We start from the raw sequence: 25,632 nt of genomic DNA, 5'->3' as shown, positions 1-25,632 counted from the left end.
CAAGCATCTTTCATGTTAAATAGTCCATTTAGAGATCATAGTTAAACCAGAATATGCAGGTCAGCAGGTGAATAACAGTGGGCCTTACGTTTCTTCATCGCAAACCCTAACATGAATATCAGCCATGGACCCTCAAGATAGTAAAAAAAACTTCTGAAAATGACTTAGGATGGGCAAAACACAGGGGTTTCTTAAGTAAAGGTAGCAAGGGCGTGGAAGAGGGGGTGCCATAGGTGCGACGGCACCGGCCCCCCTCAAACGACAAGAAAAACTGAAGAAATTGGGGCTGCTCAGATAACTTATCTTGGTATAAATATTTGAAGGACTAAGTTGTTATCATAACTTAGTTGTAGCTAATTAGGTAATCTCCTTGTTTTACAAACAAGAGGTCAATAGTTCAAATTTCACTACATTCATTTTTTCTCTTTTCTAAATATCAATTACAAATATATGCTTCTAGGCTAATGATTCGAAGGAAGTTTAATAAGTATTGTTTTCGTCCTTTTTTTTTATTAAAAATGATTCTTGAAAATTTGTATAGAATTAAAATTAATGATTTTTCTCTTGAAAAAAGATAATTGGTTGGTAAGTTATTTTGTCCGAAATATTTTTTTTAATTGTCCTAAATACTTTGAAGCATCAAACATAGTCAATTGTTATAGTTATTCACATTCATCTAAAATATATCAAAAATGGATTTAGTAATCAAAGTTAATTTTTTTTTGTTAACTACAATATGTATAAGAAATTATTTTTCGTCTTATATTATTGAAGGTCCCCGAATAGAACTTCGCACCGGCTCCGTTTTTCTCAGCCACGCCACTGAAAGGTAGCAGCATCTAAATTGTATGAGATCCAATCTTTTCTTGTTAACAAATGCTAGGAAGTTGTACCCCAAGAAGTTACAGATTTTAAGCTGAAGTATAATGAGATCATCTTGTTGTGGGAAGTTGATCCACCTTGCCCTAAGTTTTTCGGCACATATTTAGACCCTAATTTTTCGGTTTTTTATTAGGTTAAAGATATTGTTTTATATGAATACGTTTGATTGCTGGATATGGTTCCACCGTATCGATGAAATCGTAAGCATTTTTTTTGTTTTTCCCAACCATTTGAATAGAAGAACTAGTCCATAACCAAGAAAGTACTAAAGCCAAAGACAAATAACACTCCATTAAAAAGCTTCATTGCAACATAGGTTCCTATTACATGTGTTTGTGCTACATACGCTCATTTTGAAGCATATGTTATTTATTGGGCTACTTGGGGAGGTGGTGCTTCTGCTGCCGCTTCTGGTGGCGGTGGAGATGGTGAGGATGGTGGTGAAGTCGATGTCGAAGTGGATGGTGACACAAAAAGCGGAGGTGGTGGAGTTGGGTTATGGAACCCGTTAACAGCCAAACGCTGTCCCCATACATGTGCATCTTGGACAACAAAGTTGACAATGTCGTCTCCGTTCATAAAATCATCAACAGTTTCTTGAGAATGAAAAATGATATTTCCATACAAGGGACGTTGGTTGCCAGGTCTCCGTTCAAATTCAACGGCCTCAACGCGATCAGGTTGACCTTCACTGTGAATTCAATATAAGAGTACAATATCTGATTAGATAAGTTTAGTAGTACATTAACTTTTCATAAATTAAACAAAAATTACTAATAAATTCTTACACATTGAAATATCCTCTCAGTGCGTCTTCAGTAACAACCGAACCATGTGGTGTAAACGTAAGATGCATGGTTCGGTTGAACCGTGCCCCATTGTTAGGAGGGGCATGGTTAGCATTGTTTGCCATTTGCAGAGATATAGTATAGAGAGAGGACTTCAACCAAAAAATGGTATAGAGAGGAGTCAAAAGGTACTATTTATAATTGTTTGGAGGAATGTAAATTAGGGAAAAACAAAATTATATTGTGGGGTAATTAAATATTAACTAAAATAATAAAAAAAATAAAATATCACATTTTTACTATTTAAATTTTTTAGCTTATCGGATAGACATATGGGCATTTCTAATATTTACATTTTTAGTACATGTTAAGTTATAAATTCATATTACTTTTAAGATAAATCTTTTTTCTAACATTTACCATTAAAGAATTTGTTAAGTTATAAATTCAGTTTACTTTTAAATTAAAAAATATGGAAAACAGTATAATCAAATATGGAGAGTTAGATTTTTTTTTATTTGTTAAATATAGACATGGGCTTTGAAATGTTTTCTATTTTAACAAATGAAGATTTTATTCACCAAAATATCTTTTATAATAGAAAGTTATTAACTCACCTTCTAGAATCCCTAATTATTGTCAATATATTTAGAGAATCATTTTACCATGGGCTTTGAAATGTTTTCTATTTTAACAAATGAAGATTTCAAATCCTATCATTAATATTATAATTTTCAACCTTTCTTATTTCAACATAGAAAATATTTATGTTTTATCATGTATAAGAAATATTTATGTTATAGTAAACCAATAACTTTTTTTGTTGAAAGGAAAACAATAACTTTAAAATAAGAAGTTTTATAATGGTATTTCTCAACAATGAAAAGGAAATCCATAAACAAAAAACCTTTCAAAAAAAAAACAATGAAAAGGAAATTGTGTTATTGGAAAGGCTAGAAGAATTTCCAAATAACCTCTTACAATCTTGAATTCCTATGTTATGATTATATAAGGGACAATTTTCCTATAATTCTTCTTCCTTCCGAAATTAAAATTTTAAGGAGATATGAAGAAAAACTTGGAAAAAACTCAAACTATAGATCTTTGCTCTTTTATGAAAATGATCAAGAGTTTGAACTCTCTAGGAAAATTTTATTCTCACTTTTTGTCGCTTAATTTTTTTTTTTTAACTAACATATGAAGGTTAACCCGAAAGAACCAAAACTATGTTAAATGTTGGTTCTAAGATTATTTTGAGATATTGATGTTATCCGTAAGCAAAAGGGCTCGGAAAAATCAACTTTGTCAATTTTATCTAACCAAAAAAAAAATAGGTTAATGAAACTACCAATAATTTAGTAATTTTGCTACTAATTACTCTCTCTTTTTCAGAACTTTTTTTCTTCATTAATATTTAATAGGTTGAAAATAAGAACATACATATCCTTAATTAACCACCACATCAAACTATGCCCATATTATTTGACTTAATTCATAAGTAACAAGCTGTCCCATATTCTAAATTCTCTTAAAGCCCCAGCCAGGCCGGTGGTGCTGCTCGTGCCGCTGGTGCTGCCTGTGCTGAATTGATAACATATCGCCTTACAAAAGTACGCACGCCATTGATATCAACCACCACTTTTTCTTCACCTTGCATGATTTCGTCAACCTTTTCAAGAGTGCGAAGAATCACACGAGCAAAGATTGGTGGCTCTCCTACATGAATTGCTTCGACCACATCAACTCCGACAGTACTGCATTATAACAAAAAATATTATCCTCTTACGAGTAAACAAGAATTGTAAACTTAGTCTTGATTTGAGTTTGCTACAAGTACTATTAGCGGTTGCAATAAACATATTAATTTTGATCACGTAAGTTGAGTATAGTATAATTTTAAATCAAAAGATATTGTTTTATTGCAGTAAAGTTACTTACTTGTCAAAGTAAGCTTCAATTTGTGCTTTAGCAGGGCATCTGTTGGGTCGAGCGAACGTAAGGAGCAACGTACAGTCGTCAATGTCATCTCGCCTTCGGAACGCCATTACAACAGAAATGCACAGTTAGAGATCGCCTCGATGAGGAGAAAACCTAAACAAAGAGAGTATTTATAAGGCTTAGTAAAGTTAAGGTCGAACTTTTTAAAGTATTATTTTGTGACACGTGTTAGGAAAATCTTGTAAAAGAATTTTTGTTTGATATAGTTTTTCCCAAAGGTACTAATATAGAATCTAAGAGATATAGTTTGCCCCCCCCCCCCCCCCCCCCCTCTCCAGTCTTTTCTATAAGAAAAAGAAATCTTTCATTTTTATTTTTTTTGATAGAAAGAAAAAAAGAAATCCATTTGATAAAAGCTTCAACAACTTTTCTCCTTTTTTCTAAATGGCTTATTTTTACATAGTCCCTAACTATTTACTTATGTTTAGTTTTCATCCCTATTTTAAAGTGTAACTAGTTTACACCCCCAATTGTGTGTTTTCTGTTAGACTTCGGTTAAGTGGTTTGTGTGCCAATGACACATAGGACCATGACGATATTACCCTTTTTATATCATCAATTTCAACTCAAACTATGTCATTCACCACCTTTGGTCCTTCACCCACCACCGCCACCTGCATCAACTGCCACCACCATCCAGGGCCGGCCCTGAGCCCAAAGCAGGCAAAGCCTCGCTTTGGGCCACATATAAAAGGGGTCACATTTCACTAAAAAATTATAAAAGCTCCCCAGTTTGAGGACCCCCAAAAATGTTTAAGCACAATTAATGGGCCACATTTTAAAACAGAAATCCAGCCCACCTGTTTAAAACAAACTCCAACCCACATCTTCTATAATTTTGAACAATTAAACCCTTATCCCTGGACTGCCCAAACTCCAAACCTTTTTCCATCTCTTCTAATTTCTCTGATATTAACAAAATCCCTAAATTGAAACAACTCACCACCGTCCACTTCAAGTTTCACCAGTCAAGTGACTCCACTCCACCCCCACCCCAATCCACAAGTCATCACCTTGGAATTTATTGTTCAAATTTAATACAATAACAAGGCAACCACATAAAACCATGCCACCACTAATTTGAATTTTGGAGTTTTGTACTAAATCATCAAGGTAATTTTACTCCCCTCCTCTAACTAAATAGCTAACCCATTATTGATTTTACCATTCTATTATTGTATAATAAGGTTGTTTAACCATTTCTCTTTCTCTAATCATCTAACTAATCTATAAAACTATAAATCTATTATTGATTTTATTATTATCATAGATTTCTTCATCATTAGTATTATTAAATTTCTCTAATATGGTATCTCTTAGTTTTAATCTCTTAGATTTCTAAATCAATAGTGTTACAATTTTTTTTCCCAAAACCTAGCTAACTTTTCTAATCGATTCACATATTGACTATTTCTTATTATTCTTGCAATTATCGTGTGATTAGATTTTTTTTTTAATTGATTTTTAGAGATAGTTGGAGATTTAGTTATGCCTCCTAACAAAGTTCGAAAGGATGTATGCGGGCCTGAAAAGATAAAAAAGAAGAGAAGACAAGAAGAACTAGTTCAATCTCGAATCGGTGCTCTCGATAGATTTATTAGACACAGTAGCGACACAAACGATGAAAGTGCGGAAGACGGTACCACAAACGACAATATGAATGGGATAGTGTAGATAATATTGAGAGAGATAAAACAACTCATCTCTTAAATGACAATACAAATGAGGGTCTTATAAGTTAGGAACACGAACCTAATAATATCTTTGATCCGGGACATTAGGACGCCATTGATCAATATTTAAGAGACTTTTTGGTACAAAAAGGTTCGACAAGAATTATTAGTTTCGGGCCACTTTTTTTCTGATAAAAATATGTAAGTACTTTTTATTTTTTTTCTCCTATAACTATGATTTCCGTATAGTATAGGGGCCACACGTTTCATATCTCGCTTCGAGCCACCAAAAAGTCAGGACCGGCACTGGTGCCACCATTATCTTTATTAACTCCTTCACCAAGCACCATCACCACTATCTTCATCTTCACCAAGCACTACAACCACCATCATCGCTAGGGTGATTGGTGGTCGGTGAAGGAAAATATGAAGATGTTGATGAAGAAGGAGAAGACGAAGAATGGTGGTGGTGGTCGGTGATAGTGGTGCCTATAGATAAATTGTTCCAACATGAAAGAGGTGCCTATAAAACTTCTAAAAAAAATAAACAGGAGAAAAATTATGGGCTTGATGTTGGACATAAGCCTAGAGGAATAAGGCCGAGCAACAAACCCTAAATTATACTAGTATTTCAAAATCTGAAGACGAAGAAATCCTGCATTTTAGGGTTTCAGTTTGTTTGGATCATTTCTTTCTTTCTCCTCTAATCGCCGTTCAAGTTGTTGCCGCGAACCTCTACTTGCAGTAATCATGGGGTATGATTCTTTCCTTTCTCTACTAATTTCATTTAATCTTTGTTCAATAAGCTCGTAATTAAAACGAAGAATAAGAATTAGAAGAAGAAAAATTCCTTACTTTTATAAAATACTAATGGATTTCACATTGGTGATTATAGATTTATTAGAATCTTAATTTTGCCCACAAAAAAAAAAAACACCTTGAAGTTCATATTGAAACTAAACAGTTCAAATTTCATCAAAAGGGGTTATTTAGAGTTGATTCTGGTTTCTGATGAAAATCAAGAACCAGTAAGCATGGCTGCTGAATAAACATTAAACTGAAATCCCAACAATAGGCTGCCTTGATTACTAGCAAGGAATGAAATTAGGGCATTATACAGTTTGCAGTACCTCAAAGAAGATCAGAAATCTACTCTGACATTCTCTGTGATATCGAGGGTTATCAATATATCTTGTTCCAGCTTTTTCCGTTTTCTGAATCCGAGCATTTTAGCTATATATAGCTTTAATACTACTATACCCATAATTTAAAGTGAGTAAGTTTATAATCTTAGTGATGATTACGATGCAGTAAGACACGAGGAATGGGAGCTGGTCGGAAGCTCAAATCCCATCGTAGAAGACAACGATGGGCTGACAAGTCATACAAAAAATCTCACCTTGGAAATGAATGGAAGAAGCCATTTGCTGGTTCTTCCCATGCCAAGGGCATTGTTCTTGAGAAGATGTAAGTTTATGTCGAATTCATTTCTTCTTATCTTTTGGTTAATTGTTTGAAACGTTTGAATCTAAACATTGAAACAATTGGCGTAATGCTTCAACAGAGGAATTGAAGCTAAGCAACCTAACTCTGCTATCCGTAAATGTGCTCGTGTTCAATTAATTAAGAATGGAAAGAAGATTGCTGCCTTCGTCCCCAATGATGGTTGCTTAAATTACATTGAAGAAAATGTAAGTCTGTTTAAGTAAACGAATGCTTAAGTTCTAACCTCTTCTAAAAACAATGTTGATTTTGAAAAGGATTTGATCTAAGAACCTTGTTTCGTGTGGGTTTCGCAGGATGAGGTTTTGATCGCTGGATTCGGACGGAAAGGACATGCTGTTGGAGATATTCCCGGAGTTAGGTTCAAGGTTGTGAAGGTATCAGGAGTGTCTCTTTTGGCCCTCTTCAAGGAGAAGAAGGAGAAGCCTAGGTCTTAAGTACAATCTAAGTTAGTGCTGAGATTTACCATCCATGAATTTGCCTTAATCTTTTTTGTAGTGTTGTTGGAAGATGTTTTCAAGCTTATCGTTAAAAATGAATTTTTTGAACTAAGTTTATGTTGGAGCTGCTATAATTATTTTTAGGGCCGGTAATTATAAGGCCCAAAATGGGGAAGTTAAAGCGAATCAGGCCCAATACTAAATAATAATGAGGAAAAAACCCAGTAGGTAAAAATACAATTTTACCCTCCAAAATGAAATTTTCCGCCCAAATCAACGTCAAAAACAATTTTGAACATTTCTGAACAATCTTAGGTTTGCTCTCGACAATTTTGTAAATTTCTGAACAAATCTTAGTTTGTCTCAACAATTTGTAAATTTTTGAACAAATTCGTTCTTGCTTAGACATTGTTTTGCCAAAATATTTCGCATTTTTTTCTTTTACATTTTACATAGACAACTAATACAAACATTTTGGCTACAACATTTTTCGATTTGTCTTGTGAAAAAATAAATGGTTTCGGCATTTTTTGTTTTGCCTTCGACATAAATATAAAGACTAAAGCATTTATTTATTTGTCCTTTACAAAAATTAAAATGTTATGCATATTATCCTTTGTATTTAACATATCCGTTAACGAACAAATAATATTTTGACTAATACATTATATATGTTGTTAAGAACATTATATATGACGCCAACATTTTATAATAAGTCGGGACATTATTATAGATATTGTCAACATTTTATAACAACACAATGATATATGTTGTCAACATATAAGGGTAAAAATGGAATTATGAAAAAAATATGTTGTCTTGTTAACAACATAATTACATATATTGTGAACATTTTGAAAAATGTTCAAAAAATGGGTTTTTTTGACATTATTATTTTTTAGTGGGTTTTTTTCTTATTAGGGTCTAGATTTTTGGGTTTTTCACTCATTTTTTCTTATTTTTATTGAGGTAAAGATGAAGATTTGCGAAATTATTGTTACAAAATTTTCCTCAGATTAACTCCCAAAACCTGAAAAAGTTGCCCGCGCCATTAAGAATGTCAAGCATTTCGACCGATTCTAATTCACAAGCACTCCCAATTGATAAAATGGGAGTGCTTGTGAATTAGAATGGTGGGTTAGGTATTCGTTCTCTCAATGAAGTCAATGAATCGTTGATAGCAAAAATGGCATGGAGGTTCTTAACAAATAAACAGGCAATTTGGGTTAAGCTTCTAAGCTCAAAATACTTAAAACATGGAGATTTCTAGACTGTAGACAAGAATTTACCTGCTTCTCCATTTTGGAGATCACTACTGCAAGTCAGAGAGACTATGAACAACAATACAATATGGATGATAGGAGATGGAACGGACACAAGGATAATGAAAGATAAATGGATACCTGAAATCACAGATCACATTCCAACATTAATTCTGGATTTACCACAGAATATTATTTGGGTCGCGGATTTGATAGATCATCAGACAAATTCATGGAAAATATCTTTACTCCAACAATATTTTACTACCGATTCCATCATAGCTATTATGAACATTACTATCCCAATTTCATACCAGAAAGACAAGTTGATATGGAAGAAAACAGAACAAGGTAAATTCTCTTCAAAGTCGTATTATTCTTCCATAAAATCAAGACCTAATCTACCTACAGAGTTAAATGATTTTCCTTGGTCAAAATTTTGGAAGAAGACGCATATGGATCCGAAAATACAAAATTTTATTTGGAGAATACTTCATGACGGGGTAGCCACTTTAGAAAATATTGGGATCAGAATATGCAATGTTAGCCAGATTTGCAAGATGTGTCAAGAGGGAGAAATTGAAACAGCAAAACATCTATTTGGTATGTGTCCCACATTCAAATCATTTATATGCTCTTCGCAAGACAACAAGCTCATAGATCTAACAGATGATTATATAGATAATTTGAAACAATTACTAAATCAAGGGGAAACAACATCTGAACATTGGTATAAATACACTTATCTCTTGTGGCACTGGTGGAAATATCGAAATGAATCTCATTTTCAACAGTCAGATACTAATCTGGATCGAATTTGGAGTAATATTTCTCTCGACCTTCGTCGTATTCCTTCGATTGCTATTTTCCCCTCTTTTTCGAATGTTTTGCAGGAGAAAGCTTGGAAACCTCCAAACTTTGGGAGGATCAAGATTAATGTGGATGGAGGCATGGAGCATACACCATTAGTAGAGCAGGTGCGGCGGCAGTAGCTAAGAATTGGAGAGGAGAGGTGGTGGATTCGATGACGGCGGTTTTCCATCCGATTTCAGCTTTGCACAGTGAACTAAAAAGTTTCGAATTAGGGCTTCGACTGGCGGAGAGAATGGAAATATATACATTTGATTTAGAAGGAGACTCCCTAACAATAGTTAACCTAATATCCAACGGTGCAAATTCATGCCCGTGGCGCCTTATACATGATCTCACCAAGCTGCGTGTCGAGTTAAATCAAAGGGAGGTGAACATTACTCATTGCTACAGGGAGGCCAATTACGCTCCTCATGAATTGGCAACATCAGTTTTAAACCCCTCTGTTTTAACACTTTGACATTTGGTTCTTTTATAATTGTGTTGTACTCGTGTAACTCTCATCCGTATGGATGGTTATCTATGTTATTAGCTTTTATCTCAAAAAAAAAAAGAAATTCACAAGCACTCCGACCGAAAATGTTTAAATCAGTTTGGGGAGGTTCACTGGTGATTGTAGGAATAGGGTCGGGATGCCCCTAACTTGAAGTTGACATGGAAACTATGAAGAACAAACTATGATTTCTAAGAAGTTGAAGGATTTCTTTCGCTCTAACCCCATCTTACAAATCCTCTGATTAGATGAAATGTATTTGTTTGTTTTTTAATTTCCTTCTTGTTCTTTGTTAATTTTAATTTATTTGAAGATCTTCGTTAATGGAAGTTGTCATAGATAAATAAAGAGAAAGAGAGAGTACTAGGTGATGATGGAGATAAAAAGATAAAGATGCGGAGAATTGTTTTTATGAAGAATTTAAGAATACTTTTTTACTTGTGCTTTTGAAAAGTAAAGTTGATGAACAAAGAGATGAAGAGAGAAATATGGTGGTTTTGGTCGTCGGAGGTGGTGAAGATGATGACCAAAATTTGGTCATTTTGGTCAATTGTGCGTGTTTAATGCGAGTGTACAAAGATAAAATTGGGTTAACTGGTAAGTGGAAATAACTGTGAGTGTGGCGAGTAGAAACGATAAGGGTATAAAGTTTCCCTGATTTTAGTTCTCTTCTTTTTATCTTTGTTAAAAATGAAGTAGATTAAACATTTTTAGACCCAATGAATTCAAACAGAAATTATTCTTTTGAGAGAGAAATGTTTAATCCAACATGACATACATTCATTGTATGTCACATCAAGACTAGTGGAAACAAAAGATAAATGCACCAAGAGCAACTAGCATAGCAACTTCGCCCATGGCTAACAAGTTTCAAACTCATGCTTGGGTTGAGGCACTCATCGGACTTAGAGACACGATACATTCAAAACATAACAGTAAAAGATAAAGAACCATAAAGAACATCAAGATTAAACTTCAAAAATTCTTCACAAAAATCATCTAGGTCAGAATATGTAAACATCAGTTTAACTCCCTTACACATACATACCCACTTCATAAAACATAAACATGATGATAAGTCAAGTATCTTGATTCAAATATAAAACATAGGAGTAGTATAGTTATAGAGAATCTACAGACATACCCTAATAATCTACTTAAGTCACCTAATCTTTGATATCAATTCCTACTCTGTCAAAATCACCCATCAAGACAAAAACTTTTGCATCTCTCCCTATTCTGTTGCTGGCAATGAAGAAGCTTTAGATGGTGTTAATGGTAACTACCTTTAGCTGGTAACTGGCAAGTGCTGGTCCGAAAATGCTGAATTTCCCAGCACTACTGAAAGCGATTTCTGCATCACTTCGTCTTTGAAAAACTACTTTGGCACGGCTTGTCTTCCGTAATACTTCCGTCTCTGACTCCTTCAAAGGCCCGAATCGAGTGAATATCTTGTTTAAATCCATTTCAGAAGGAATAGCATTGGCGTCTGTGAAGTTCAAGATAAGTGCAGTTGGGGAGATATCATCTGCAGAATTCTCCTTCGAACGGTCGACTGGTTCTTCTGTCACTGAATTTGTATTGCTGTCGGGATTTTGCTCTTCACATGAAACTGTAGAGTCTAACTGGAAAGGGATTTCTGGTCGGTACTCCTCGGTAATTATGGTAGGTTTCAGTTGAAGATTTTCTTCAAGGTCAACTGTGTTATCATCCTTCTTTGGGGTATCATGCTTAAACTTTCTTTTTCTCTTTTGTTTCTTGGGAGATGCTTGTTCTTCTGAACTGTCAGTGACAATCATGTCTGTCCAGTAAGAATCAGTCATATACTGGTGATCAAATGTCTCAGAGTTGGTAGATTTAGGCTTAGAATTGGCTGATTTTCTACCTCTAGCACCAGCTTTACTACCATTAGTTTTCATTTGAGGTGCCTTCCTCTTCTTCTTCCCGGAATCGGAAGATTCCAGGCTAATCAAATTCCTAAAATCAGTGAAGAACCCAACAATGGTGGTAAGAAAACTATACCCTTTCATTGAATCTCGCGCAGCCAAGTGAAGTTGAGATAGCATCTCGTCTGGAGAAGAATATTCTTTCGGATTTGCAGTCTTTGGCCTTCGGATACCATCTCCAACCTTGGAATCATTAGTTCTTGATCGGGAAACCATACGTTCGTGAGTTCTCCCCATCGAATCATCAGAAAAAGACCCAAACGAATTGTGCTTGCCGTCACTAGAACCACTCTCCCCACCCATCAACTCAGATAAGCTTCTTTCTTTCATTATAAGATCCGAATGATCATCCGCTGAAACCTTATAACGTTTGCTATACACCATGTCTTTACTTGTCAGCTTTCTTTTCCCAGAGAACCTTTCCTCTTCCTTCTCTAATATGAGAGTCGGATTCTCACCTTCATTCACCAATAACCCACCGTACGACAAGAATTCAGGCAGTTGCGGGTAACCCTTTGAACGATTGAAAGCCACTAACTGAGCCTTAGCTACCACAAATTCCAATCTATTACCCACTCCACCATGTGGATTCAGTGCCAAAGCTTGAATACAATCAAGAAGTTTAGGCGGTTCAAAAGTGGTGGCATTATATTTTTTATCCACACCAATTCTTCTACTTGACTCTGCCCGAATACCAGCATTCTGTACTATCTGGGTCTTTATCTCTTCGTAGGCCTCACTTGCTGTGCAGGAGCAAGCCAGACCTAACTGTATACGTCTAGAGATCTCGTCCAAGGCAGAGTCGATCGCCCAATGGAAATCTTCCAAATTGGATTGCTTCTCCATCTGCGAGAAATGAGCTTCAAATGGTTTCAAAGATGATGCAACGTTCCAAGCAAACGATTGGTCCCCAAAATATGCAACCAAATATCTATGTCTGTCCTTTTTATGATTCTTTTTTGCTAACTTGGATGAATCAACAGGATCAAATATCTGTCCTGGCCACCAAGGGTGGCTCTTAACTTTGCCCCACACCAAATCAGAAACAAAAAAATCACCTCCAATCTCTTCAACCCTAGCTTTCTCGCTATGCGGCTTATCTAGTGACTTGATAACTTCTTCTCCAAGTTTATTAGGACTTCTACCTAAATCCACAACCAAATTACCAAAAGGTCCAAAACTAGGACCATAACATTGAGAAACAGCAACTTCATAAAAATCAGATCCTATAGTTTGGTTCCCTTTTTGCTTCTCATCAGCTTCTTTACTTTCGGTTTCTCCTTCAGTAGTTTGATTGTTAGTTTCCACGGAAGTAACAATCTCAGCAGTTTCTTGAACATATTCTGGGGCTTTATCAAGCAATGGCTCAACAAATTCATTAACGACATTAACAACTGGGTTTGAATCTAATGCGACAGGAACTCCATTGTTATAAAAGTTACTTTCAGCAGGATAAGAAACCATTTTTTCATCCCCAATTACCTTATCTAAGACCAGTTCATCTACTTCTACAACACCTTCACCAGTATGAACAGCAGAAAGATCTGCATCCATATCAAGCAATGGCTCAACAAATTCGTTAACGACATTGACAACTGGGTTTGAATCTAATGTGACAGGAACTCCATTGTTATGAAAGTTACCTTCAGCAGGATAAGAAGCCATTTTTTCATCCCCCTTTACCTTATCGAAGACCAGTTCATCTACTTCGGCAACACCTTCATTTGTATAAACAGAAAGATCTGCATCCATATCTGCAACCTCGTTAGGGTTTCGAGCAACAAGAGGAGCCTGCTCACTCGAATTTTCCTCCAGGGAAATGGGTTTTTCATGAATATCATCATCATCATTCACCAACGGTTTCTCCTTAGTATTCAAACCTTCATCGTTTTTCATCTCTGTGATTTTCCCTTCTACAGAAATTTCTCTTTCCACACCGTCTCGTTCATTTACAGAGACATTGACAACGTTTGATTCATCTCCTTCATTCAATTTCTCTTTTGAACTTTGTTCAGAACCCTTAACTCCTTGTTCTAATAAATTTTCCTGACCGGTACGAACCCTAAGCTCGTCGTTACCAGTCTCGGCTAGGGTTCCAGAAACAGAAGCACTAACACTAAATGAAGATTCGGTAACCATAGAAATTTCTTTGTGTTCATTCATGGAAACAACATCGGTGTTCAAGTCAAGGTCGTCTGAAGTATTTGTAGCCATTTATACAAAAAAACAAAACCTTCAAAATTATAAAACAGAGATACCACTAGGTTGTTTTACAAAACCCTAATGAAGCATCAACATAGAAAAGAAACCCTAACCCTAATCTTCAAAGATTCTACATAAAAAGTGTTTAAATTCTGCAGAGCGCGTACCTGATTTTGTCAGAGAGAGAGAGAGAGAATGAAGAGCGAGAAGAGAGAGGGAAATGAAAAAGAAGGAAGGAAGTATGGTTGGGCCCGTTAAAGCCCGAGCGAGCATGTGAAGAACGTTTCAAGGCCCTTTTGAGGCCACGTTTCGGGTTGCGCGGGAACTCATGTCAAATAGACACAATTTACTTGACTCGTATCCCATCCCAACGTATTCGACCCCAACAATGGTTTGAGCCCTCAGCCAACAATGGTTTGAGCCCTCAGCCAACAATGGTTTGAGCATTAGGGTGTGTATCTGATCTGAAATCCCAAAAGTCATATATTCCGCAAGAAGTAATTATGGAGCTTATTCAATTCATCCTCTTAGGAATATGGCATTTAAGACTTAAAATGTATTTTTTTTTTTTTGATGAGAAGACTTAAAATGTATTTGATAGTCTTATTCAATTCATGTAATTATTCATTATGTATTCATCGTGTAATTTAATGTGATGACTCTTGAATTGTCAAAAAATAATGATCTCAAAATTACAAGATCACTTGGTACAATAGACATCATACAAGTTTGTAGTAGCTGAATGAGTTGCTTACACTGATCCGCAGCAAAGAACCCCCTAATCATGGTTATCATATAATTCTTCGATCGAAACATGTTTGACGTAAAATGTGATTGTTCAAAAAAAAGGTAAGAAACGACTTTTTCTTAAGTTCTTACCTTGAAAGGTATTCGCATGGGCCCTTCACTTATTAAATGCTTACATTCATGTATCTGGGTGGATGGTTCTCATGATTTGTTTGTGATTTCTTCGTATACTTGTAGATAAACATTATAACTATAAGAGTATACGAAAAAAACACAAACAACTCATGAGAACCATCTACCCAAATACATGACGTAAGTCTTTAAAACAACGGTCGACTGTAAAAGATAAGGTACGTGTTACACTGTCACTTGTTGATGATCGTCGAACTTACCAATTTCGACGACAGGTACAAAAAAAGGTCGACTAAAGAAGGTAAGGTACGTGCCACTTAGAAGCTGCTATTTTGGGAGATAGCAAGTGTTTGCCTCTGAGTCGAGTTGATGGGTTGGTATTTTTAGTTGGTCTCGTGAGTTGTTGCTGCCCAAATCTACTTTCTGTAGTTGGGCTTGTCATTGTTACTTCTTGGGTCAGCTGTTCGATCCTGGATTACTCAAATGGGTTTGGATTTATTTATACTTGGTAAGCTTCCTGACTTGGGTAAATGACTTTGATTTAACTCCCAAACCAATTATGGAATATCCTCCGTCTCTCATGCTATAATTCGAATGACCTTCAATCTGTACTTGTTTTTTAGAGAACACGGGTTTCTTACCTTTCCTTTCACCATTGACCGTTTTACTGCTTAAATTTCCTGACTCAGTTGGTTAGTTGGGTTTCGAATTCGGATTGGGTTGGCAGCCGTATATTATAGGTATGAATCTTTTTTCTTTTTGAAAATGGTCTGATATAATTTCTCTTTCGAGAGAAGTTTGGGGGTAACTCTGGAGCCTTTTGGTTCCGCTTCTTGGAAATTCACAACTTTCAACGAAGGTTTTAGTTTCCTTTTTCATCCTATCTTGGTGAGGTTATGTTTGTCCATGTCTTTAAAACAAATTCGGATTGACTTGTTCCCTCGAAGACTGAAATTGGTTGGTTCTTCTGAGTACATTACGTCAGAGCAGGACGCATGTAGAGGGTTCAAATCTTGTCTATCTATGGTGCTATTGTGCTATATTTCCTAGTGAAGTTCCCCTGCACTTGAAGGAGTCAGCTAAGAGTCGTTTGTGGATTTTACATTTTAATTTTGAATGCTTAGCTGATGTAACCTTTGTTTCTCCATGTAAACTTTGCTTAAATAAATCAATTCAAAGTTTACTTAAAAAAACTATAGATATGGAGTCAATCACGTATTATAGTGTTAGAAATGTACCAGATATGCATGAGAAGTGTACAAGCCAAACATTATTATGTGCGTTGAAACGATTGAAGAATGTCTATCAATGTTAGGAAGAATTTTAACATGTGCATTTGAATCTCTCTTCTTTTTGGATTGTCAGAATGTATTAGACAGGCATGAGAAACGTAGTACGTTGATTGAAGAACGTCGATCAGTGTTGGGAAGAATTTTAACATGCGTATTTAAACCTTCCTCTTTTAATTATTGGTAAACGAATGTTCTGCTTGCTAAAAGTAAGTAAAATTGCATAATTTGGTACTGCTAAAATGTGCTCGTCAAATTATAATCGTCCGATTTTTTATAAATGAACGTGAACCCCTAATTAAGAAAGAGTTTCTCTACCATGTAAGTTTCTAGGCATGTAATAAAACATAAATTCTTTTCTTCACTTTAAGTTAGAAATCTATATAATTTGTGCAAGGGAAATCGAACTTTAACATGTTAAGAATTGAAAAAATTTGTGAATTGTCATGTGTTATGAGACATACATCGTACAAGGCAAGGAGTCTATGACTCCAAGATTTGAAGTATTGGAATGGATATTACAAGAGAGGGAACCTTCCTAGATCTCCAATTATTCCGGAGGAGGGTTTTTTTTTATCTTTTTAGAAGTAGAGATTCGATTTTCTGTTCTAGATTTGAGAGATTTTCAAGAAAATAAGAAAGAAATAGAGGAAAGTAGAAGGTATTTTCCATATCCAAATTTACTTCTCTTCCTCATCGATCTGGGTTTTTGTATCTTGTTGATAAGAAGAAAATATGAATGGAGGAGGAAAGATTATACATAAACAACAAGAGATAAAGCTATGAAATAATTCAACCTTCATATCCGAAATCAAGTATAATAATTTGTCTCCGAGAAATTTGGGGGTGCCCTTGTTGAAACCATAATTCGTCTCTACTTGGTCCATCCTGATTAGATATAATTAAATATTATACTTCACGATCTTTAGGGTCTCCTATGTGATCTTTAAGATCTTTTATTTATGATCTTTAAGATCTTTTATTTGTGATCTTTAAGATCTTTTGTTTTTGCAATCTTCTACTTCCTTTTCCTTCATGTTGTCTTTACTTTTGTAAGTTTTACTTTGTTATTTACTTTAGTAAATCCATGTTTTACTTAAAGGAGTCTAAATCATTAAAACCATTTACTGTAATTTGTTGAAATGTATTCCTTCTCTCATTTATTAAAAAAAGAAAAAGAAGTTTGAACTTTGACTAGTCAAGAGAAGCACATGTTAGGTAAAACTCATTCATCAATCATCCATTTCTCAACCGCTGTGAGCCGTTAGATCAGATGTGCCATAAATTGTCTCATAGAAAGTGATACACTGAATCACTTGTTTCCCTTTTCCTTCACTGCCAAGTGCCAAGTGTCACGTTTATTACAGGCGTAGTACACACACTCTCTCTCTATATTTCAACTGATTCTCTCTCTCTCTCTACTTTGAGCAAACCACCTAAGAAACTTCGTAAAAATCATCAAGAACTCAAATTTTTCAAAAATGAAGTCTCGTTTTGGAAATCAAAGAGGTGGGTTTACTGAAATTCTTCGCAGAGAAGTGGGTTCTTGTCTCCCCAGAAGCTATGCTCATCGAATCGGTTCTTCTGAGGTTTATACTTTTGATTTCTCAACTTTCTTTTACTTCGTCAATTTATTTGAATTCCTTGGTTCTAACCCTAAACCCATATCCATTAATGTAATTTAATTTAGGGTTTCTAACTAAACTGTATAGTTCATTGTTTAATCTGAAATTCCCTGCCTTTTGAGTTTTAAAGCTAAAACCCAATCCGTTTTTTTAATTGTATGGTATATTTGAATTCAGAAGGGTTTACTTTGTTTTTGATTGTGAGGAGAGAAGAGAAAGTTATATCTGATTGATTCTTTATTAATGGAGTTCTTGGAAGATTATAGAAAAAAAGAGATTGACTCATTTTAGAATTTGTCAAATGGTTTTGTTTGGCTGTGTTTATGTTTATATGTCAATTTAGGGTTTTAAGGAATTAAGTATTTCTTAATCCACAAAAACAGATCATTAGTTCTATGTGTGAAGATTGAAACCCAAGAAGACCAGTATGTTTCTTAATCCACATTGGAAGTTTTGATCCTATATATACTTGTAAATTGGGAAATGGGTAGTTTGGAAAATGAGTAGATTGAAGTAAATGTTTGTTTCGATATCAATTAGCTGAGTAAAAGTAATGGGTTTAATCAATTTCTCTGAGTTACTAATAAGATGACTGATTTGCCTTCTTAAATTGTCGTTTTCGAATCAGGTTATTGTAAAGCAAGTGGACCTATATGGGAAGCTTGAACGTCATGACGGTTGTGTGAATACCGTTCATTTCAACTCAACTGGGGATTTCCTGGTGTCTGGCTCCGATGACACCGATGTTATCGGCTGGGACTGGGCTACCAAAAGCAAAAGATTTTCATACCCATCTGGGCATTCTGAAAACATATTTCAAGCAAAAATTATGTCGTTTAGTGATGATCGGTCAATAGTTACTTCTGCTGCTGATGGCCAAGTGGGTTTTGTACATTACTTCTTTTGCTTAACTTTCCAATTCGATCTTAATTTTGAATGCTTTTTTTGTTTATTAACGGTCTCTTCATGCCTCTGTTAAGCAACCACCTCTTTATTTAGTAATCGTCTTGAATGGTTTAGTGCTTCCCAATTTCCTCACGATCAATAACTATTCATTTTGTTTATATGCCTTAATTAGATATCATTGATCGGCCTCTTCTATTCTTCATTTATCTCGTCGATTGTTATCAGACCTTCTATATGTTTCTTCATTCTAGAATATCCATGACTGGAAACTTTGATATCCAACAGGTCAGGCTTGGCCAGGTCTTAGAAAATGGCAAGGTTGAAACCACAAAGCTTGGGGAGCATGAAGGTAGAGTCCATAGCCTTGCCATGGAACCAGGTAGTCCTCACATATTTTATAGTGCTGGCGAGGATGGTTGCATACAACATGTAAGTTTAACAAATCTACGTTTTATATTTATTTCTCTAATTGTTCCCTTGGTTATTTAATATTCAAAGCGTCGTGACCCATATATGATTGTTTCCTAGTTTGATCTTCGAAGTAACTCTTCTACCAAGCTTTTTTGCTGCTCGTCGTCATTCCGAGACAATAAGCAGCATAATGGCGTCGTACGTTTAAATGCAATTGTGATCGACCCCAGAAATCCGAACTATACCGCCATTGGAGGACACGATGGTTATGCCCGTCTTTATGACATCCGAAACTGCCAACAGCAAGCCTCAAGTTATTTAGACAATCCTGTAACACTCTTCTGTCCTCGACATCTAATTGGATCAGAAGATGTTCATATCACAGCATTGGCATATTCTCACAGCAGCGAGCTACTTGTTTCCTATAACGACGAGCTTATCTACCTTTTTCAGAAGGATATGAGTTTGGGTCCAAACCCATGGTTACTCTCGTCTGAGGACTTGCAAAAGCTTGCCGAACCACAATTATACTCGGGCCATCAGAATTTCCAAACTGTTAAAGGAGTCAGTTTCTTTGGGCACAATGGGGATTATGTAGTAAGTGGGTCAGACTGTGGTCATATATTCATCTGGAAGAAGAACGGTGAACTATTGCGTGTGATGGTTGGTGATACGAGTGTAGTAAATTGTATTGAGCCTCATCCATTTTTGCCAATTCTTGCCACAAGTGGAATTGACGAAAATATAAAGATATGGGCTCCCATGGCTACTAATTCTCTTCCACTCCCTGAAAATGTGAAAGAGGTAAGACATTATACAGTCTCATAAAATCTCTCAAATATGGTGTGATTCAACACTCCTAATGTTAATAGTTCTTTTCTAACAGATAATGGAGGCTAATAAGAAGGCAAGAGAAGACCGTTTACGAGTAACTTTCAGCCCTGATGTTATCATGCGTGTGTTGAGGTTGCAGAGAAGACAACCTACGGCTTACACCGATTTGGTGAGAATGGCTACTGAATTCGAGAGTGACGATGAAGATGATTATGTTTTCAGATTCTCAGATGGTGATACATCTTCTGACGAAGAGTTAACTGCAAATATCAGGGACTGCAACATTAGCTAATGTAAGCTTATTGTTTGCTTTCTGTGTAGTTTGACTTAAAGCTCATTTCATAAAGCTTTTGATTAAGAGGTTTTTAAACAATATATATGTGCTGTGGCACAATGCATCCTTAGTGTGTGATTCTCTCTCTCTCTCTCTCTCTCTCTCTCTCTCTCTCTCTCTCTCTCTCTCTCTCTCTCTCTCTCCTCATATACATACTCATGAATGTCATTAAAATAGTTCTTCGTACTCATACCTTTAATACTTTGGACCCTAGTATTTTTATCTGATCAGTTGGCATCGATACTTAAAACTGTTATATTCTTCAAGAAACTGGCCTAATTAGCTAGAATAGACGAATATTAGACTATATGACAAAATTGATTCTCATGATTCCTAAAACGACCGAAAATCGTACATGGGACGTACGTACTTTCATTATAGATTGTATGACAGAAATGATTTTCGTGATTCCCGTAACGATTATTTATCTTACGTAGTAACGTATTTAATGAACGATAATGATTAGAAATAAAGATATCTTGTTTTCGAATGTACTGTTAAGCTACACTTGATTTATATCTTGCTTTCATGGATAATAACAACTTTCTGATTTTGCTTTCGCCAAAACCCCTTCCTGTGAAGCTATGCTTGATCAATATCTTGCTTTCATGGATGACAATAACTTTCTGATTTCGCTTTCGTCAAAACCCCGTACCGTGAACCTATGCTTGATCAATATATTGCTTTCGTAGATAATAATAACTTACTGATTTCGCTTTCGTCAAAACCCCTTATTGTTCATGAATTTTTCTCCGACTAAATGCTGACGAGATTCATCGCTTCTTTGCTAGCTCCATTCATGCTGTAATCAGATTAAGTATGTAGCTGGTATACAAGTTTTCTCAACTGTAGTGAGTACCTGATTATAGCTGATATTTATAACAAAAATGATTTTTCGTGATAATTGAAACGACTACTTATCGTACATGAAGCGTATTTAATGAATAATAATGTATGTTGCTTTCATGACTGTGAAGCTCTGCTTGATCAACTGAGTTTGATGTTGAATCATGGCTTCATAATTTTCTGATTTCACTTCCATTAAAACTTATTTTTGTTCATAAATTTGTCGCCGACTAAATGCTGGTCAGAACCATCCCTTCTTTGATAGTGCTTGCATGTGATGATTAATTAGATTAAGGATACATTATAATTTTCCGTATTTGTCGAAAGTGAAAGTGATTGATTCTCGATTGTTTGTTTCAGGCAAAAGCAGGGAAGCATTGAAGTGACTGCTGCTGCTTTGATAAGTATTTGTTGCATCTTTACTCTCATCACCATGCAAATTTTGATAGTCCAACATAGTTGGGAGAGCTATCCCCTGGAGCCTTGGCTATCAGTTGGAACTCAAAGCTTTCTAATTAAACGTCGAGGCCTTTCAGGAGGGCTCCTGGAGCTTTCTATATGAACAAAATGGGCTGGACTCGTGGAGCACACTTCCAGTGGGAACCAAACTTGGTGGGCTCGCGGAGCTTTCAATTAGAACAAAAGCCCGTGACCATTGGGCTTGTATCTAGTGTCACAAACATGGAAAATAGCGATAACTATCATGATCTGCTTCCTTCATATCAATAAAGAAATTTCTTTTTGTGTACAATTAACAAAACTATAAAATGAAGAGGGAGAAAAAATAAAATAAAGAAAATCTTATAAGGTTATTATCTATTAATGACATAGAGTTTGCTTCTACCTCAAGATAAGAAATTTAGTTAGAATTAACTTGACCCAAAAAAAAAATGGTAAAAACATATTATTATTAGAAAATTTTTTATGAGAGAAATTCACATAATAAACTCATAATTACCATGATAATTAACTTTACTTATATTTGCAACCTATAAATAAAATAATCAAATCTTATTAGGGTAAATTAGGAGAGAAATTAATCCAAGAAATCATCCTTATTACCTCTTTGATATTATTTATTTTGTACACATCATTTCACCTAAAAAATTAGTGGTGTTAATTCATCTAAATTAATATTCAACTAGCAAAATCAACATATATGTAAAGAAATTAAAAGAAAATAAACTAAATCAAAAAAGAAATTTAATTTCCCGCCAAAAATGTTGTTATTATTATCTTCCCATCCAAACGGTATCTAGAATTCTCATTTTGCCTTATTAGCACCAAAAGTCACATTCCAATTGCATCCATCCCTTCTTCTTCTATATTTCTCTCTCTAGAATTGTATATATAAGACCAACCCACACCCCCAATTTCTCCCACCACCCCAAGCTTCAATCTTCCATTATCATCTTCTTCCGATTTTCGACAATGGATATGGTCATTTCTTCTTCACCACCATTGCCATTGGTCTCGACCGAGGAGCTTCGAACGTTTCACCATATCGATAGGAAACTGTTTTCGAGGTTAGTGACTAATTTACAAAAGGATTTTATCCAATCTATGCAAGTGATTTCATTTTGGTTTTGGCTCGAAGATTTCGGGCACCCGCAACTAATTGCGGATATCTTACCATTAGCAGATGAAATGTTGTGTCTGATATATAATGAAGCATTAAGGTGTTTGAATACCCTATTATGTCCTTCTCATCTTTCATCATCTAATTTTGTTATTCTTAGTGTAACCATTACTCAAGATTTAACTTGTAATGAAATAAAAGACATACTAATTACTCATACTGAAAAAGTTAAGGTTTTACGCCGAATTTATTTGGTTGTGAAGAATCTTTGTTATAGAATTTTTGATGATATTGTTGAACAAACAATGTTAAGAGAAGAGAAAGAAAGTGAGGATGTTAATGGATTAATTCTTCAATTTCATCGATTACCTGTGATTCAAGAAACAATATGGACACCTAGATTAGGAACTAAAGAAGTGACAATTGGTAGTTCGTTTTTCGGGTCGGGTAATCATCGAAGTGTGTCGTCTCAGCATCCATTGTTGCAGGGAAGATTAGATATGGGTGGAAATGGAATGAGCACTACTACTACTACTAGTATTGCTAGTACTAGTAATGAAGTAGCTTTGATTCCTCAACAGACAAGAGATTACCCTATAGTGGTGACGAAAAAACTCGAATTAGCATCATCTTTGAATCCCATGGCAGAACCTTTTGGTGCTCCAAGAGACAATAATGGTGGAGAAAGGGTTGAGTTTGAAGAAGTTCCTCCTGAGGATAGGACTATGTTTTTCACATTTTCTAGGGGTTACCCAATTACCCTTAGAGAATTGAGAGCCTTCTTTAACAAGTATGTATATTCTCTCTCAATCTATCTATCTTTATCTATATATATATATAGAGAGGTATCCTTTTGTCTAACTATATATATTAATTGTTGAAATGCAGTTTACATGGAGATAACTGTATCGAAGATATCCAAATGCAAGAAGTGACGGAGAAGCGACAGCCATTGTTTGCTCGTGTCATATTTCGATCTGCTGCCGTTGTTGCTGCTATCTTAGGTGGTAAAGATAGGGCTAAGTATGTCATCAATGGGAAACATGTATGGACAAGAATCTTCGTCGACAAAGCTACCGATGGCCAGTCATCGGGATAGGACAAGTGTTGTTAAGGAATGGTGGTGCAGGGGGGGTTAGTCGGTCGAGTCGTTATCATTTGTTGTTGTTGTTGTTTTTTCGAACTACATTAATCGTTCGAGTGGGAGTCATTTGTGATTTCTTTTTGGATGTATTGGTAGTTTGTTTTTGTTTGTAGCACAGTAGTAGTGATTGTCAAGTATAAGATTGTCAATCAGCAATAAAATTCCCCTCCTTATTATATACATGCGGTGCCGGTGAAGTTTAGTTGTTTAAAATCGTACTAATTTCATTCTTAAAATTGGCTAGTCGACGTATTGTTTCCATCTTTTCTCCGACACCTTTGACATTGTCATCTTCAGCGTTTGGGGTTTAGAGTTTTAGGGTTTAGATCCCATGTAACAAGCTGTTAAAATATGAATATGTGAAGTCACCCTTAGCTAGCTAGGTGATTCTCTTAGGGCCCAGTCTTGGTGAGAAGGTCAAATGCAACTCCTCCTAGGTGCTTCCCTAGGCATCGCAGGGGGCCTTCAACTTCTACTGATTCAATTTACAACAATCGATCATACAAGAGATATCATTTTTGTAGTCAAATTCTCTTCTAAATCCAAAAACTACGTTCATCAAACATCTCGATTGGTACTACATATAGAACCAACTAGCAAAAAACAGAAACGATAGACATCTAAACTCTTACATACTAAAAGCAAAAACAAAACCCGAAAGAACATATAAAACCCAGTTAGACGGCAACATTGGCGGAGCTAGCGACCTGATAGAACCCTTCTATGCTTTCAAAGAGAGAATTTAAATTTCTGATTAATGGAAGATATTTGTTTAGGTTCCCCTCCAAAGAAATACCCAAACTTCTTAGCTGTTTAAACATTTCTAAACAGCTATTTACTTTTAGTATTTCATCCAACATAGAACACACAGACTTCTTGCTAGAAATGAAAACTTGGGTTATAGTTGATGAAAGAAAACTCTTTAGCCATTCATCAAACATTTCCTTAACCTTCTCCCACATGTCTTTAAGCTTCATTGCTAAATAGTTCTTTGTTTGCTTCATTCCATCCCATAACCTCTTCAATAAAGAACACACAAAGTTCTTTATATGTTTCATTCCATCCCATAACCTCTTCGATATAGAACACACAAAGTTCTTCCCATAATCGAAAACTTTGGTTATTCCTGATGATATCCAACTGAAAAACCCCATTGATTGAAAACTAAAGAAATACAACTGTAGTAGAAATTAGTAGTACACTTGTACTATAACTTAAACAGAGTTCAAGACCCACCACCCCTTTAAATAAGTGAAGTTCTAGAGAGATAGACAGACAGAGAGAGATAGAGAGTAAATGTGTGTGTGGTTGACGAAGAGTCAATTCATTTACTACTTGCCTACCTTGGGGTAGTGAAACGGCCACTGAGATTGAGCTTTGGCTGCCAATAATCTTGACCCTTTGTTTCTTACACATTGAAATTTGTGGCAGTTAATTAGTACATGAAAAAGTTGATTGTTTTGCTATAATCTTGTAGTGTTTTGGGTTAAAATATAAAGTGATGATAGTATCCGCGGCTGAATTCCGGCTGGAGTATGTATAGCTGCAGTATGTAGCTGGGCAAGATTTAGATATAGAAAGTTAAAAATTAAACATGTCTCCGTGACTTGAATTTCTTCGATGAAGTTGTCTATGTCCAATCATCCAGACACCACAAATGTTGTTAAGAAATGAATTTCCCATAGAGAAGTTCCTCCTCATGTTGTATTTCCATCTGCTGCCATTGTT

The 25,632-nt window shown here is 35.4% G+C and overlaps 5 protein-coding genes across 8 annotated transcripts; 3 read left to right on the top strand and 2 right to left on the bottom strand.

Annotated features, from left to right (window-relative positions):
* Positions 1-3,032: 3,032 nt before the first annotated feature.
* LOC147546305 (uncharacterized) lies at positions 3,033-3,750 on the bottom strand. Its single transcript, XM_086638563.1, has 2 exons — positions 3,609-3,750; positions 3,033-3,424 (listed from the first exon to the last, which is right to left on the bottom strand). Exons 1-2 carry the CDS (start codon positions 3,713-3,715, stop codon positions 3,199-3,201), a joined length of 333 nt encoding a protein of 110 aa, XP_086494689.1. The 5' UTR covers positions 3,716-3,750; the 3' UTR covers positions 3,033-3,198.
* A 2,144-nt stretch (positions 3,751-5,894) lies between these two features.
* On the top strand, positions 5,895-7,396 carry LOC147546304 (small ribosomal subunit protein uS12). Its single transcript, XM_086633456.1, has 4 exons — positions 5,895-6,096; positions 6,653-6,808; positions 6,906-7,032; positions 7,141-7,396. The coding sequence occupies exons 1-4, from the start codon at positions 6,092-6,094 to the stop codon at positions 7,279-7,281; spliced, it is 429 nt and encodes a 142-aa protein (XP_086489582.1). The 5' UTR covers positions 5,895-6,091; the 3' UTR covers positions 7,282-7,396.
* A 3,481-nt stretch (positions 7,397-10,877) lies between these two features.
* Positions 10,878-14,460, bottom strand: LOC147546303 (PWWP domain-containing protein 5-like). Of its 3 annotated transcripts, XM_086632249.1 has the most exons (3): positions 14,225-14,345; positions 13,499-14,050; positions 10,878-13,399 (listed from the first exon to the last, which is right to left on the bottom strand). In XM_086632249.1, exons 1-3 carry the CDS (start codon positions 14,328-14,330, stop codon positions 11,172-11,174), a joined length of 2,886 nt encoding a protein of 961 aa, XP_086488375.1. In that variant the 5' UTR covers positions 14,331-14,345; the 3' UTR covers positions 10,878-11,171. The 3 variants fall into 3 exon arrangements, with proteins under 3 accessions (XP_086488375.1, XP_086488374.1, XP_086488376.1); XM_086632248.1 differs by having other exon boundaries at positions 10,878-14,050; positions 14,225-14,460; XM_086632250.1 differs by lacking the exon at positions 14,225-14,345 and having other exon boundaries at positions 13,499-14,207.
* Positions 14,461-16,841: 2,381 nt separating this feature from the next.
* On the top strand, positions 16,842-21,941 carry LOC147546302 (Transducin/WD40 repeat-like superfamily protein). Of its 2 annotated transcripts, XM_086638024.1 has the most exons (6): positions 16,842-17,814; positions 18,479-18,730; positions 19,042-19,185; positions 19,285-19,971; positions 20,054-20,294; positions 21,542-21,941. In XM_086638024.1, exons 1-5 carry the CDS (start codon positions 17,707-17,709, stop codon positions 20,291-20,293), a joined length of 1,431 nt encoding a protein of 476 aa, XP_086494150.1. In that variant the 5' UTR covers positions 16,842-17,706; the 3' UTR covers position 20,294; positions 21,542-21,941. The 2 variants fall into 2 exon arrangements, with proteins under 2 accessions (XP_086494150.1, XP_086494151.1); XM_086638025.1 differs by lacking the exon at positions 21,542-21,941 and having other exon boundaries at positions 20,054-20,405.
* A 658-nt stretch (positions 21,942-22,599) lies between these two features.
* On the top strand, positions 22,600-23,859 carry LOC147546301 (uncharacterized). The gene is made up of 2 exons (XM_086638045.1): positions 22,600-23,550; positions 23,649-23,859. Exons 1-2 carry the CDS (start codon positions 22,613-22,615, stop codon positions 23,857-23,859), a joined length of 1,149 nt encoding a protein of 382 aa, XP_086494171.1. The 5' UTR covers positions 22,600-22,612.
* The last annotated feature ends 1,773 nt before the right edge of the window (positions 23,860-25,632 follow it).

The sequence above is a fragment of the Eschscholzia californica genome, unplaced genomic scaffold (genome assembly GCF_041429995.1).
Source record: "Eschscholzia californica isolate CP2 unplaced genomic scaffold, dmEscCali1.0.p SCAF_4, whole genome shotgun sequence".
Classification (NCBI taxonomy): Eukaryota; Viridiplantae; Streptophyta; class Magnoliopsida; order Ranunculales; family Papaveraceae; genus Eschscholzia; species Eschscholzia californica.
This window is presented reverse-complemented; position numbering and strand designations above follow the sequence as displayed.

Coding starts and splice junctions, on each gene's coding strand:
- LOC147546305 (XM_086638563.1), bottom strand. CDS start 3,715: ATGGCGTTCCGAAGGCGAGATGACATTGACGACTGTACGTTGCTCCTT. Junction 3,425..3,608: donor ATTGAAGCTTACTTTGACAA/GTAAGTAACTTT, acceptor GTTATAATGCAG/TACTGTCGGAGTTGATGTGG.
- LOC147546302 (XM_086638024.1), top strand. CDS start 17,707: ATGAAGTCTCGTTTTGGAAATCAAAGAGGTGGGTTTACTGAAATTCTT. Junction 17,815..18,478: donor ATCGAATCGGTTCTTCTGAG/GTTTATACTTTT, acceptor TTTTCGAATCAG/GTTATTGTAAAGCAAGTGGA. Junction 19,972..20,053: donor TCCCTGAAAATGTGAAAGAG/GTAAGACATTAT, acceptor CTTTTCTAACAG/ATAATGGAGGCTAATAAGAA.
- LOC147546301 (XM_086638045.1), top strand. CDS start 22,613: ATGGATATGGTCATTTCTTCTTCACCACCATTGCCATTGGTCTCGACC. Junction 23,551..23,648: donor TTGAGAGCCTTCTTTAACAA/GTATGTATATTC, acceptor GTTGAAATGCAG/TTTACATGGAGATAACTGTA.
- LOC147546303 (XM_086632248.1), bottom strand. CDS start 14,330: ATGCTCGCTCGGGCTTTAACGGGCCCAACCATACTTCCTTCCTTCTTT. Junction 14,051..14,224: donor TCTCTCTCTGACAAAATCAG/GTACGCGCTCTG, acceptor CAAATACTTCAG/ACGACCTTGACTTGAACACC.
- LOC147546304 (XM_086633456.1), top strand. Junction 6,809..6,905: donor GGCATTGTTCTTGAGAAGAT/GTAAGTTTATGT, acceptor ATGCTTCAACAG/AGGAATTGAAGCTAAGCAAC. Junction 7,033..7,140: donor TAAATTACATTGAAGAAAAT/GTAAGTCTGTTT, acceptor TGGGTTTCGCAG/GATGAGGTTTTGATCGCTGG.